This window comes from Strix aluco, chromosome Z (assembly GCF_031877795.1).
Source record: "Strix aluco isolate bStrAlu1 chromosome Z, bStrAlu1.hap1, whole genome shotgun sequence".
Classification (NCBI taxonomy): Eukaryota; Metazoa; Chordata; class Aves; order Strigiformes; family Strigidae; genus Strix; species Strix aluco.
The window spans coordinates 45,211,091-45,225,729 of NC_133971.1; the positions used below are offsets into that span (position 1 = coordinate 45,211,091).

The 14,639-nt window shown below is 44.2% G+C and overlaps 1 protein-coding gene across 9 annotated transcripts in view; it reads left to right on the forward strand.

Annotated features, from left to right (window-relative positions):
- LOC141917995 (centrosome-associated protein CEP250-like) overlaps window positions 1-14,414 on the forward strand; it is a 23,714-nt gene extending 9,300 nt beyond the window's left edge. For 2 of the 9 annotated variants that reach the window (XM_074811865.1, XM_074811868.1), the window contains 3 exons: window positions 765-927; window positions 6,687-6,781; window positions 6,942-14,414. In XM_074811865.1, the coding sequence (XP_074667966.1) occupies window positions 765-927; window positions 6,687-6,781; window positions 6,942-7,034 (351 nt within the window). In that variant the 3' untranslated portion in view covers window positions 7,035-14,414. Of the gene's footprint in view, window positions 1-764; window positions 928-1,739; window positions 1,917-6,686; window positions 6,782-6,888 lie in introns of those variants that run through there. The other 7 variants (XR_012621542.1, XM_074811873.1, XR_012621543.1 and 4 more) reach the window with 7 other exon arrangements.
- The last annotated feature ends 225 nt before the right edge of the window (window positions 14,415-14,639 follow it).

Here is a 14,639-nt window from a genome sequence, read left to right on the forward strand (position 1 = left end):
GTGTAGGTGTTTTTTAGAAGACTCCTGAACTTGCAGAGCTGTACAAATGATGTTTTAGACATTGTTTCTCATGTTTCTTGACTTTTACACTGTATTACTCCAAAGTATGCATTAGGATGGCTGATAAATACCCATTTTGACTCAGTGTGTTTCTTGAGAGCTGCTGCTTCTTCTGAGCTCCAACATCTCTTATTTGATCCAGCTGAGTTACGTTTGGTCAATTATTGGGCTGTTACTAAACTATTAAATGTTCAGCTCCTTTTTAAAATATATTTGTTTTCTCACTCTTGCCTTATAAACAGGAGATCCTGTTTGTTATAACAAACAGGGTAGAAAATAGGAATGCTGAAAAGTGCGGAAAATCCTGGACCACCTTCCGCTTGCCCCATGGCTAACTGTCATCTCTATTTGCAGTCCCAATAAAGCCACGTGTCTGGAGATCAGGGCATGCTGAGGCAGCAGGAGAAGCTTAGTCTGGCCAGTCACAAGACACTTGCCTTTTAGATTTACCAAAAAGAAAGCCAGTACATTGAGGAGGAAGTTCCCCTCCAGCCTGTGGGGTTTTGCTACTGCCCAGGTTGAATGCACGCCTGCTTTCCAGCACTTTCTCCTGTGAATGCTTTTTGCAGAAGTAGAGGCTGGAGGGACCAGGTGCTGCATGTACTGCTGTCCTCGGTCGTTGTGTTGTCTGCTGAGTCGTTCTTCCAGATCGGAGAAGTGGCAGCTAAAGCCTGAGTGTTTGACAGGTGGCATTCTCTTGGCAGGAACCGTGCGAAGGCCGGCAGACACCACCACTGCAGGCACAGGAGGAGTCCTCCTCAAAGACGGCAGCTTGGGCATTTACTGAGCAGGTCTTGGCTGAACTTTTTGACTCACCCTTGCACATCATTTGTGAGAGCAACTCTTCTAATGACCCCACCGAGAGAGGTTTGTGTTATTTTTTCTTTTTCATATGTGAATGTAGCAATGTAGCAAGCAGAATAGCCATAAAACAGACTCGACAGTCCCATTCCGTAGTATGTGCTAAAAGGAAACTTTTTTTATTCCTTTACAATTGTAGCTAGGAGAAGGGAGAAATGCGCGTCCAGTCCCTGTTCCAATAAATAAACCACAGTGAAGAAAATAAAACAGAAACCAGCATCTGGAAGAGCAACTAGATAGACGTTGCCCAACTTTGCCCAAAACTTTATATTGTAGAGCTTAAGTTTTCTCAGTTGTGTTGGCTGCAGGGCTTGGGTAGGGGGTCTCCTGATGGAGGTGGGAGCTGTGGGAAATTCAGGCCTGTTGGGATCTCACCATGTAGCAGCGGGTAGTGACGACAGGCAGGCATCCTAAATGGGGTGGATTACGGAGGAGCTGGAGAGGGCCACGATAAGCTGAGAGGCTGGGAACCCCGTTTCTTCATCCGGTTCTTACTGCTGGATGCTGCTCTGTTTCAGTGCGTGACATATGCAAAACCTAGCATCAAGACTGACATATGTGTATGTATATATACATAAAGAGGTCATGTTTATACAGTAAGAAGATGAGTAAGTTCTGTGTTTTCTATACCTTGGTGGTTATGAAAAAATGGTGAAGTTGCAAATAAGAAAGACTTACACAAAAAAGACAAAATTTTAATAAGCTCGTATGCATCCTGGGTTTTGGGAATCCAGTTCTGCTGCTCAGCTGTCAGTGTTCCTGTCACAGATATTACTTGAACTTTTTCCTTTTTTCCATATTGTAATCTTACCATTTAGATAGCAAATGGACAACAAAATGCACACAGGAAGGTCTGAGCTTTATTCTTACAGAAGGAAAAAGCTTAAATGCTCAATTGCAAGCAAAATTTTAATACCGAGGCCAGCAGACCATACAGCAAGGTATCCAACCATCTGTAATGGCGAGCAGGAGCAGGCTGGGAGGCCATACACCAGGTGTGCATGTGTGGTTATTGTGTGGCGCTCTGTAAGGAATGAAACCAGGAGAATATGTTGCAGTTGATATTTTATGGATAGATGCCATGTTGTTTGGCTTAGAGATGTTTACCAAATAGGAGAAAATATTTTTTAAAGTCTCCTAGTAACATTGCTGTTGAGCTCTGCTACACGCAGAGCTGGCTTGAGCATAACTAACACACTTGGAACTGATACTAGCAGTGACCCCTTTAATTTTTAAAATGTTCTTGATGATCCTGTAATAGCCACATGCCTAATTTTAAGCATAAGTAGTCTCCTGTGCTGGGTGTTAAGCTTGCATGTAGCTGTTATCAGAACTGGGGCCAGACAAGTCATATTTGCAGACACAGCACCTGCTCTCAGCTGCAGTTCACACTCTCAGAAAGCTCAGCCCTCAGTGCTTACACAGAGTCCCCAACTCATGAGTAGCACACACGATACGGTGGAAAGTAGTGACAGTGTGGCATCAAAAAGCTTTTACATAGTTTGAAGTCTCAATTAGAAGAAAACCACAAAGTGCTGTATACACAGGTATGTCTATCTTCATATGATGAATTTCTAGTATCACTACTGTAAATAATTAAAATTTGTAAACAAAGGTAAAAAGGACTAGTGCAGCAATGATAGAGTGAAGAGGTGCTCTGAAGTGTTGTGAGGTAAAAAGGTGGGAAACATATGCAATGAAACATCTACAGTGCTTGAAAACACCATATGTTGCTTTGCCAGGAACTCCAGCTGTGCCACTTAACTGTGCTGAGCATTAGTCATGAAGCACACCACCTTCCTGGGATGGAATTGGAGTTAATGATCCTGCCTTTAAACGGGCTTCCTAATGCAGGAAGTCTCTTCAGCCTCAAGCCTGCAGTCTTCTATTGCAGCAGGGGCCATCATCCTTGTTAGGACTTCTTCTGCAGTATAACTGATAAAAACCAAGTTTGCAAGCCTAGTTATGAAGTGATTCCTAATGCATTTTCTACGATATTATTACCTTGCGTGCCTTGGGGTAGTAATATCCTTTGATGCCTTTTGGAAACAAGAGACCTGCCCTAGTGTGTGGTAGATCCCTCCTAGCACACCTTCCTACACTGTGGGCAAGAACACATCTGGGAATCCATCTAGGAAGATTTGCGAGTGCCTTTTGCTACAATGGCTTGATTCACACTGGCCTTTCCAGATGTTAGATTAGGCAGATGTTGCCATTGCAAAGTGGCTCCAGATCTGCCAGATTGCTTCCCAAGGTATATCTCCCAGAGTCAGTGAAATCCTCACATGGCTTAAGTGACATGCAGGTGCCGGTGGTGGACACTCTGTGAAAATGTTGACATCAAGGATCAACCATCACTCATGTGAAAAATGTATATCTCAGCACTTTAGTGAAATCCTGTGTCACCTGTAATAGCATTTTGCTTTCCCCATTCAGTGACCAATGCAGAGCCTCAGCACCCTGCAGGTCACAAACAGGTGGAGAGAAAGCTTTGTGCATCTGAACTAGTAGTTGGAAGAGAAGACAAAAGCGTTCAGAGAACAGCACAAAATATTCAGCGCCTTGCCAGGATTTGGAAGTAAATAATGACATTCTGCTATATTCTGCCTAAAATTCTCTTTATAGTTTCTCTCAGACAAGGTTTAAATACCTAATTCATCACATTAATTTAGAGACTGAATTGAGGCATTTAAATTAATGTCTCCTCCTTTTGGCAACAGGGAAAGGAAGGGGCTTGTAAAATGTGAGGTGCATCCAGTGAAAACACAAACTCAGTTCTCAGGAATGGTCGGAAAAGTGAAGGAAGATATAAACATAGGCAGGTTCCAGACAAGCACAAGAAGGTGGCTCTTCACAAAGCACACAATTCACTTGTATCACTTCTTGCTGCAAGACATTGTAAATTATAAAAGTTATTTGGGTTTTCAAAATAACAAATTAATGGAAAAAGTCCATCTAGGCTTACTAAACACAAAGAAACCATCACCTAAAGATCAAAGAACTCTTTGGAAAGTACTCACCAGTTTTTTCTAGGTCTTCCCTGCCCTTTCATCCAGACTAGACAAGTGTTGTTAAAGGTTATCTGGTGAAAGTTTGTAAGACTGTTTACAAAACAAAGACTGCTTTGTTGCTATTATTATCAACTTGGAATTAGTAATCTGTCTTTTTTTTGGAAAATATTCATGACTTGCAAAAGACTTAGAAAATGCTTGGCAAATATCCAGAGACTGAATAATCGCACAAGTGAATGGCAAGAGTGAATTTGTGAACTGGTTCATAAGATTAGTAAATCAATCTGCAGTGTAGCTTTGAGGATGGAGCTTCTGATTTTTAGCACACAATTATGATTGTGCAAGGATTTATGAAAACTGCTTTGAAAATGCACTAGACTAGCCTTTAGTCCAAACTATGCATGTGGTCTAATTCATTATATTTTGAGCTGTCAGTCAGGTAAATGCTAAAAGCAAAAACAACTGCAGCTTCAGAGTGGTGAAGGAAAGAGAATATTCCCATGCAAGCCTTACCTGCTTAGAAAAACAAGAGAGATCCCCACTGAGCAGCCTATGCAGATGATTAATCTTCTGCTTTCCCTGTCCACTTCTATCTGACTAGGAGGTTCCTGCTTGAGATTACACCTGCAGTCTTGTTCATGTCTTAACAATTTGTGAGGATTTTTCATTCATATTCCAGGTGCTGTAATGGAATAGAAAATGTATGTGTGGCTGAACTGTGCCGTGAAATCTCTAGTATCCAAGGAAACAGAGAACACACATGGACAACTCATCTTGTAAAAAGCTTAACCAAATTATCCCTATCATTTTACTTGTCCAGGGGACTTACTTTCTCACTCAAATAAGCCAGTGTAAGAATATTTAAAATGTCAAAATGGAACCCACACTGCAAAATATAGATCCTAGTCTCAAGCACCCTAGTTCTTAACAGGATTTTCATCTGCAGGTGTAATTTTGGCCTACTAAAGTCAGGAGGATGAATCACAGACCATTATTTGTCTCCAAAAATCTGGATCATCTCTCAAGATGAGATATTGATTGCAGACAGCTTGAGGTTAGACATATTTTCTTGCAGGTTGCTAGTTCATGCCTGCCAGTAATAAGAAGGAAATTGTAATGAGGTGGTTAGGCAAAAAATGAGAGGTACTGGAGTGAAAATACTGGAATACTATCCCGTAATCTCAAAAGAACAACAAAAGGAAAATGTCTCCTTGTGTTTTCACTACAGTTTACCTGCTGCCACCCAGAAATGAGAACTGCTGAAGTGCTAGGAAAAATGTTTATGTCTCGAGCTTTCCATTGCAGCAGGGTGCTCATGTTATGAGTAAAAATGGGTAGAAACTTTTAGGCCAATGGTATGGATAACTGGCTCTTTTTGATCTGTTTTGTGCAGCCAAGCAAAGCCTGTGTAATGCTTTTTGTTCTATTGCTTGCTTTATATATATTTATATATATAAAGCTGGTATCATTACCCAGAGTTTCTATGTCAGTGAATAACCAAGTGCAGACAAACCCTTAAGCGTAGTGGTAAGGGGCCAAAATGGGGCCCAGAAGTTGTGTGTTAGTTTCCATGGCTTATTTTTAGAGTTAGGAAAAAAAGGAAACAATAACAAATGTAAAATCGTAATGATAATCAGTGTAAGAGAGAAGCGTATTCCTTGTTTTAAGGTGTGCTTTGGTATTGCCCCACATCATGCATTCTCTGGATATGTAGGACTACATACACACACTCATGAGGGGTGCCAGAGGTTGGCCTAGACAGTTCAGATTTGCCATAGATAGATTTTCAGGTCCAGGGTAGAGCTTATAGTCAACTGAGAGTTCAGGCTGCCCAAGTGCATGATGGCTTTTTGTGGTGCCACCTATCAGGTGAGAAGTGGACAGGGCTAGAGCTACCCAGGCTTGCATCTGGACAGTCCCAGCAAGTTTAGATGCACATTTATGCGTATACTCCAGCAGAGAGCAGAAGACAAGGCTAAACAGGTCTGAATATAAATGTACTATCTATGTAGGCATGAAAATTGCACACTGGCTTCAGTGGGAAAAGAGTCAGTACCCCCTAACACTGGTGCTGGTGTGGTGCACCTCTGTGCACAGTCCATGCAGACTGTGAGGAGTCATGTAGACCCTCAGGAAGGCTGCAGCCTTACCTACAAACCATACCTGCTGACAAGGTGGCAGTCTGACTCTCCACTTGCAAGCTAAGGCAATTAATTGCTAGACATGCCCAGTGTGAGGGAAAACTGAGCATCTACTGAGGTGTGGGTATTTACGAGGAGATAGAATAAACCTTTGCAATTTTAATGACTTCAAAGTGAATCCCATTATTCTGGGAGGGGGTAATGTCTAATTGATGATTTTTGCTGATCTGGGCTAGGTTCTACTTTATTTGCAAAAGAATAAAACAGAGGTCCACGCTGTACAGTCAGGACTTTCTTGGTCAGTACTCAGTCCAGCAGCCAGCTCCGACAGCTGCAATGGACACTGATGCCTAAGAGCTGCACCAAAATGTGAAATTAAACAAAACCAATTAATAATTACCCCAGGGAATTTGCTTGACTTATCCACTGTATGACTTAAGAGTCAAAAAATGACCTGTTGTGAAGATCCATTTTGACAGCCTTTGCTGCAACCAAGTGTGCTCCTGGGTGTGTACTGCTTAGTGACAGAAGCTAGCAAACTCTATTTTTAAAACAATAATACCTAAGGAATGGTATGACTGAAAAACTTCTGTTAATATTTACTGTGTTTCAGAGAAGAGATTGTTCCTTTCTGAGAAGAGCACCAGGTTCACCTGGAGGTGGCCAACAAGAGTTTGTTTGAGACCAGACCAGTTCGGCACTCTCCAGGTGAGTGGTTTCAAGACCTGGGGAATGGCTTTCTGTGTCCCAGAACACTTTTAATAGATACAGCGGGAGGCCTCACCTCTACTGAAGATGATTTCCCTCATTTTCAGGGTGTTTCCAACCATTTCTCATCATTGTTCAGCCCTTTCTCTCACTTCTTCAGGCAGGAGAAAGGAAAAATGGCCCTGAAATAACTGTGGTCTCAACTATGTCATCATTTATCAATTTCTACAGTCCACCACATCTGACGGTATAGTCCAAGGTGTGTGATGAGACCGTGCTGTGAAGTGCAGCCCATCAGCCCCCAACGTACTTGTCTGTCAGTCATGGACCATAGGAACCCAGAAGAAAAATGGGCAGAAATGCCTCTGAGGAAGGTGCTGTCAAGAACTGCTGCACCTTTGCACTGTGAAAAGACACAGCAATACTTCAAGGCACCATCCCTGTGGCAGCAGGAGAGATGAAGCCAGGGAGCCAAAACTCCTTCTGCTCCATCTTTCTTGCCACATCTCTTCTTGCCTGGTGTGCCTCAGGAGGTGTGAGCAGAGCCAGAGGCTGCACATGAACTGAGTTGCCTCGCTTTCTCCTCTGACATGAGCATCTTTGCAGGAGCTGATCCCTGAGCGAAGCTTGAAGGAGGAGGATGAGCAGTAGTATAGCCTTGTGACTAGTGCAGATGAGCACTCCTGATCCCAGATGTTTAAAAATTGCAGGATGCAATGGAATAGTACAATTAGCCAGGAAAAAATACCAGGAAATTAAAATAAAGCTTGGGCCCTTTTTACTCATTTTTTGTCCTTTAGAGCCACATTCAAGTTATTTTCTAGCTTTTCTTCACATCTGTGACAGGTAGAAATATACTCTTATTTTCTCTTTTTTTTAAAAAAGGAAGAAAACTACACTGTCACTATTTAATCCCCTGCCTCATCATGAATAAAGTGAGACTCAGGATTGAATTCTGAGAGGGATAGGAAAAGCCCTTCTCACGTCATGCCTGCAGGCCATCCTTGCAGTAGAGCACTGTCACCTGTGCTTTCACATTCTTCTTATAGTTCCTCACTTTTCCAAGTAAAAAGTCAAGCATCTGCACTGTGGTCTCATGAACTGAGATGATGGGCAATCCACATAATGGAAGAGACACTTTCCCCATCTTGTGTTTTATGATGCAGGTGTTCATTCCTTCCTCTCTTCCACCTCCTCACTGACCACTCCTTTGAGAATCGGCAGTGTCCAGCTGCCCTTTCACAGCTGGAAGGAGGTGGCTGCAGACAAAGCCACCATGCTGTCCAAAACGACTTTACTGCTTCTTGCACAAGCAATGCATTGATTTTGTTTCAAAGGTTTCTTTCTAATAAAATGAATGTCAATAACTATAAAGTCTCTGACAAAATGTGGCATACTCAGCATTACAGGAGCCAAGCTCAGTTAAGCAAGAGAGAGGCTGTTTTGCTCTTATTTGAGAACAGCAGGAAGAGAACAGGAGGTGGAGAGCTGTAACATGTGCCTGTCTGGGGACTAACAGTGCACAGCATGGGGAAGAGGGAAACTGGAGGACTGGGATTATGATGTGTGAATTTTCTGAGCTGTGCAGTTATTCAGCTGATCTTTTCCACCAAAGCTTCACTGTCATTAAAGGACACCCAATTAGGATATGTAGTGAGGCAAATGTATTCTCAGACTCAGAGGAGTGTACTTGCTTATTAGCATCATCCTTATAATGCTGCTCAATATATTTAAAGCAGTGGTGATTAAAGCCACCAAAAATAAAGCTATCACACATTCCACTCTATGATGTTATTTCTCCTCAAGTTTGGGGGCCATACTGAGACATTTCAAGCACGCCAGAAATTATATATATAGGGAAGTCCTATAGGATGGCGGGCGGTCATGAGTGGTGTCCCCCAGGGCTTGGTTTTGGGGCCACTCCTGTTTAACAACTTTATTGATGATCTAGATGAGGGGATCGAGTGCACCCTCAGTAAGTTTGCAGATGACACCAAGTTGGGTGGGAGTGTTGATCTGCTCAAGGGTAGGGAGGCTCTGCAGAGGGATCTGGACAGGCTGGAGCGATGGGCTGAGGCCAGCTGTAGGAGTTTCAATAGGGCCAAATGCCAGGTGCTGCACTTGGGCCACAACAACCCCCAGCAGCGCTACAGGCTTGGGGAGCAGTGGCTGGAGAGCTGCCAGTCAGAGAGGGACCTGGGGGTGTTGATTGACAGCCGGCTGAACATGAGCCAGCAGTGTGCCCAGGTGGCCAAGAAGGCCAATGGTATCCTGGCTTGTATCAGCAATAGCATGGCCAGCAGGGACAGGGAAGTGATCTTACCCCTGTACCTGGCACTGGTGAGGCCGCACCTCGATGACTGTGTTCAGTTTTGGGCCCCTCACTACAAAAAGGACATTGAATGACTCGAGCGTGTCCAGAGAAGGGCAACGAAGCTGGTGAAGGGTCTGGAGCACAGGTCGTACGAGGAGCGGCTGAGGGAACTGGGGTTGTTTAGTCTGGAGAAGAGGAGACTGAGGGGAGACCTCATCGCCCTCTACAGCTACCTGAAAGGAGGTTGCAGAGAGCTGGGGATGAGTCTCTTGGGCCAAGTAATAAGCAATAGGACAGGAGTTAATGGCCTCAGGTTGCACCAGGGAAGGTTTAGACTGGATATTAGGAAACATTTCTTTCCAGAAGGGATTGTTAGGCGTTGGAATGGGCTGCCCAGGGAGGTGGTGGAGTCCCCATCCCTGGAGGTGTTGAAGAATCAGGTTGACATAGTGCTTAGGGATATGGTGTAGTTGAGAACGGTCAGTGTTAGGTTAATGGTTGGACTGGATGATCTTCAAGGTCTTTTCCAACCTAGACGATTCTGTCATTCTGTGTTTCTGTATAAAGAAGGCAGTGCAGGTCCTTCATTGTAGCAAGATTTTGGGCAAGAAACAGAAAAAAGCTCACTTTTTCTTTGACTCTGGAAAGCAGGCCGCCTGTGTGAAAGGCGAGTGGGGCTGGGAGTCTTGCTTAAGCTCTCTCCTGTGGGCACACAGCACTGCCAGGGAGCAGGCAGTCCTGAGTACGTGAGTTCAGTGGCACTGGGGAAAGAATCCCACAGCAGGAAGCAACAGAAGTGGTCATGAAGGCCAGTAATTCCTGCTTTTGTTACAGGAAGATGTTGCTTTTCAGCCAACTTTCCCCCATTCAGTCAAACAGCCTGCAATACCCTACTGAGTGTAAACAATATTGAGTACCCAGTGGCTGCCAGCTTTTCTCCTTTAGAGCCATTGCACTGAACTTATTCATTATCATTTTGCAAAGAGTGTGAAAGAAAAGTACTGCAAAAGCTGAAATCCATTCCTCTTAGTGCAGCAGATGCAAAAAGGTTTGTACTGGCAAGCCATGTGTGTTCCTTCATTTTTTCCATATGCTAAGTGAAAATAATTCCTATTACTTTGCACAGGACTATGGGAAAATTAAGAAAGGGTAACAATTAAATGGCTAGCTCCTGAATCTGCAACATGTCCTTTGAACATCCAGAAGCTTCTTCCTCAGTGGAAAACAAGTAGCTAAAGAGGCAGCAATCCAGGGACACAGTCCTGATCACCCTTACTGAACTGGGTGCTTTTTGCTCAGGCAAGTAAACATTACTGGGGTCAGCATGACACCTCACAAGAATAAACTTTACCCTCATCCAGGAAAAGACTGGCAGGTAAAGTTACATTTTAGATAATCTTTTGCTACCTTCCATTCAATAAAACAATTTTTGTACACTAAAAGGAAAGGGAAATGAGACATGGTACTTCATGATCATGAAATACACAAAACAGGCTTCCAGTACTTAAAGGGGGCCTATAAGAAAGCTGGAGAGGGACTTTTTACACAGGCATGTAGTGATAGGATGAGGGATAATGGCTTTAAACAGAAAGAGAGTAGATTTCAATTAGATGTAAGGAAGAAATTCTTCCCTGTGAGGGTGGTGAGGCCCTGGCACAGGTTGCCCAGAGAAGCTGTGGCTGCCCCCTCCCTGGAAGGGTTCAAGGCCAGGTTGGACGGGGCTTTGGGCAACCTGGGCTAGTGGAAGGTGTCCCTGCCCATGGCAGGGGGTTGGAACTAGATGATCTTTAAGGTCCCTTCCAATCCAAACCAGTCAATGATTCTATGATTATTATACTAAATTGCAGTAACTTGTTACACTGAATGCCTTTGACAAAACTTGAAAATCTAAAGGATTAAAAACATTGTGACAGCTGCTGATATCAGTAATAGCTGAGTCAGCCAATAGCAGTGTGTGGTGCTTTTGGGGCAATATAACTTTAACCTGCACTGAAAAATAAATCTCCAGAACGGAGGGAAAACAAAGCCCTTATTGATTTTTCACTTTGCCACAGCATGTGAATAATTCCTGAACTAATGGATGGAGCGGGAAAGAGTTCATACCTGCTGCAGAAAGGAACAAAAATTGATACCAGTGCTCAGCTTAACTGAAGTGCTGAGTGGGTTTAAGTCATTAATAATTACCAAGAAAATAATTGCCCCTGTTGCCACATGGTTTATGAGGCTTTTTGTTTTTATGCTGTGAAGGATATGATGTGAAAGTTACTTTTTAGGCAGAGCTTTGACGAGGGGTTGGGAGAATCCTGAAGCATCCCCAAAATACCTGGAGGACTAGAAGGCAGCTGGAGGAGAGGGGAAGGAGCAGGGCTTTTTAAGACCCACTGCAGCTCTCTGGTAATGTGTCCACTTCAATTATGCACAGTAGTGCAATTTTGTCACCCACCACTTTCCCATTCCCCAGCTCGTACAGCATACCAGTTGCCAGTTGTGGTGACAGCCATAATAAATTTACTGTCACTTAAAAACAAAAAAGCATCAGAAAAAGGTTGTCAGAAAAGTCAGTGAAAAAGGCACAGGAATTTGAAGCCTGGGAGTTTTTGTTAGGCCTTCTTTCTTTTCCATCCCTCCCCCCTCCCCAACATCACTTTCTAGGAATACATACACATATTTTAAAATACGCACACTTTTTTCTGTCTGTTATCAGACATTTCAACAATACTGCTAACAACATCAGCTCTGCAGGGCTAAATTGGATGAGACAATGAGAGAATTGGTCTACTGATACAAACTGGTGCGGTTCTGTTGAAATGAATGGACCCATTTCAATTCACACCCGCTGAGCCATTCTTTCATCTAGAATTGTCCCTCTCATGTCATACCTCCCAAAGTGAGTGAAATCAAGCAGGGGTTTTCTGGCCTGCCCTGGGAGACCCTGCAAGCAGAGGCACAATAAAAGACATATCTCCCACTGTTAATGATTAACCGCTGAGCTCATGGCTTTTGGTGTTGGTGTTGATGCCTGCTTGTACAGTGCCCTTGGGCAATGAGAGCCCTGAGGCTGTTGCTCCTGAGGGGCTCATGCAGTTCAATGTCTTCATATTTGCATTTTGGTAGCAGTAACAAACCTTAAGCTAGGAGGGCTCAGTCCCCTAGGTGCTGTGCAAACATGGTCTGGGGACTCAAGTTGCAAAATACCTTCTCTGTCATATGCACAGCCCTGCAAAAATTATCCAGTCTTCACTGACAAGCAATCCTCTTAGCTGTCAAACTCTGCCTCACATGTTCAGCACTCAAAATTAAAAATCTTAAATAAAAGAGGTATTTTAGGAAGCTAAATGATTTCTAGAGATAAGAAAAGCTATTTTTAGATATCTAATTAGTCACACTTGATAGTAACAATAGCATTACTTGGATTATGCTATGTTATTAATATTATGCAAAATACTAGATATCAGTTGTCACATTATCTTTTCTTTTTCATTGCTAGACCAGAATTTCACCAGACAATAATTTGTTGTGTAAACTCTTTTTTTTCAGTTTTCCTTTTTTTAAAATTTTACCTCTCTTATGTAAAGGCAAAAGTGTACCCATGTTAGAGGAGCAGGAAGGAGCAGAAACCCTGGCAGGAATCAAGATGGCAGGTGAGGACCCAACGCTGGCTGGGGAACACTGAGCATGGCAGCTGGTGTTGTGTCAAAGATGTTAATTTGCAAGTACCATTGCTCAACACTGAGCCCCTAAAAAGGGCAGTGCATGCAGTAGCCGTTGCCTTCATCATTAAGGAGTCAACCAGCTTAGCTGCAGAGAGGCTGGTGCTGGAGTCCTGCTGCACTGGGACATGGGTGCCAGCCAACAGGCCAGGCAGCTCCTGGGAGTGCTGGCTTGCTTCGTGTGTGCAAGCCACTGTGCTGCTGCAGCATGCTGGATGTGCCAGAGACACCAGTGAGTCCTTGGGCAGGCTGGGTGCCAGCAACCTGTGTTGAAAGGCATAGCGGCTGTTTGGAGCCATCACACAAGCAGAGGTTTTGATTCCCTGCCTGTCAAGATGCCTTAGGCTAAGGGCGGAGCCTGTCAGATGTGGATGCCACCCTGCAAACGTACCCTGCGGGGGACACATACACACAGTCATCTACCTGCTCATGTTTTTTGGGGCAAGTTGGAAGCCCTTGGTGCAGGACCCACACAATGAAGGAGAAAGACACAGAGGCAAACTCTGGTTTGGCACCTGTTGCTCAGGTGACTAGATGTCCTGTGCCTGGGAAGAAGGTGCCAGCCCCAGGCAGGGGTCCCCCCATCCTGTGGGCACCCACAAGGAGCGGTACAAGGGGCTGCATGCACAAACATCTGAACGGGAACCAGGGACATTTCATCTGCTCTTCAGACTTCAGCCTTTGAAACACCAAATCACATCAGTCCTCCATGTCACACCACAGCATATATGTGCCACAGTGTCTGGTAAGCTTCCACCAGATTTACTAACAGTGGACTTCGGTTTTCATGGTGTTTAGTTTAGCATTCAGCCCTCCGTTCTGCAAAAAATATCTCTTCTTTCTCAGAAATGGTATTTGTTAGTTTAGATAGATATTTATGCCTTTGACCGAAGATCTTAGTTGTATTTTTTTCTCCTTACTAAGGCAGCCATCTTCCTGGCAAAGATACATGTGCCCCACATAGTGGGGTGGTTCCCATCTTTCCCAAGCAGATGCTTGTAAGGGACTGTATTGGACTGTGTTTGTTTCAACATTGCTGCTGCACCACTATCACTTCCTGGCCTCAACATCCTGTCACCATGGAGGAGTACACTCTGAAGAAGACGAATTGTCCCCAAAGAAACCACAATATCTGCCCGAAGCTCGAGCAACAACATCCTTGGCAGTGCCTACCAAGCTGCACTTGCTTGCGAGCCAGGTGGAGAGGACGACCACCATGAACACCTGGGCATGCGCGCATGGAGGAACACGGGGCAGCACGTATGACAGTGAGCTCATGGAAATGGGCGGACTTTTCGGAGAAATCGTGGGGACTGGGACGATAAAAGGACTGTGTACTCCTCTCTCTGGATCCTTCTTGGTTTTGATGATTCTTGATTGCTCTCCTTCCTTGGAGCTGGGACTTTGGCAGAGCTTGGAGCTCGGAGCACCATCACCTGCACCGAGACTGAGCCAACGGGACATCGCTGGATTTGTGGTGGTGGTAATTAATCTTGCTGTGTCTCTACTTTTGCTTGCTTTGGGATTCTGACTTTTCCTGTCTTTCTCTCTCTGTCCTATCGCTATTATCAGTTGTTACCGAAAATAAAGTTCACAAGGTTGTATGGCATCTCACCTCGTTTGTGTCTTAATCTTGCTCTTGGGATCCTTTAAGAACCCTCCCTGATATTGGATCGGGACAACGCTGATCTCCAAACAGGGTCCCATGGTCCAAAACCAAACCCTTTTGGTGACACCAGCTCTGCAACCCGTTGTTGACAAGGCAGTACCAGTGTCCTCCTCCTCATCCTCTTCACACCCTCTACCCTCTCTGACAGTACTGAGAACACCACCT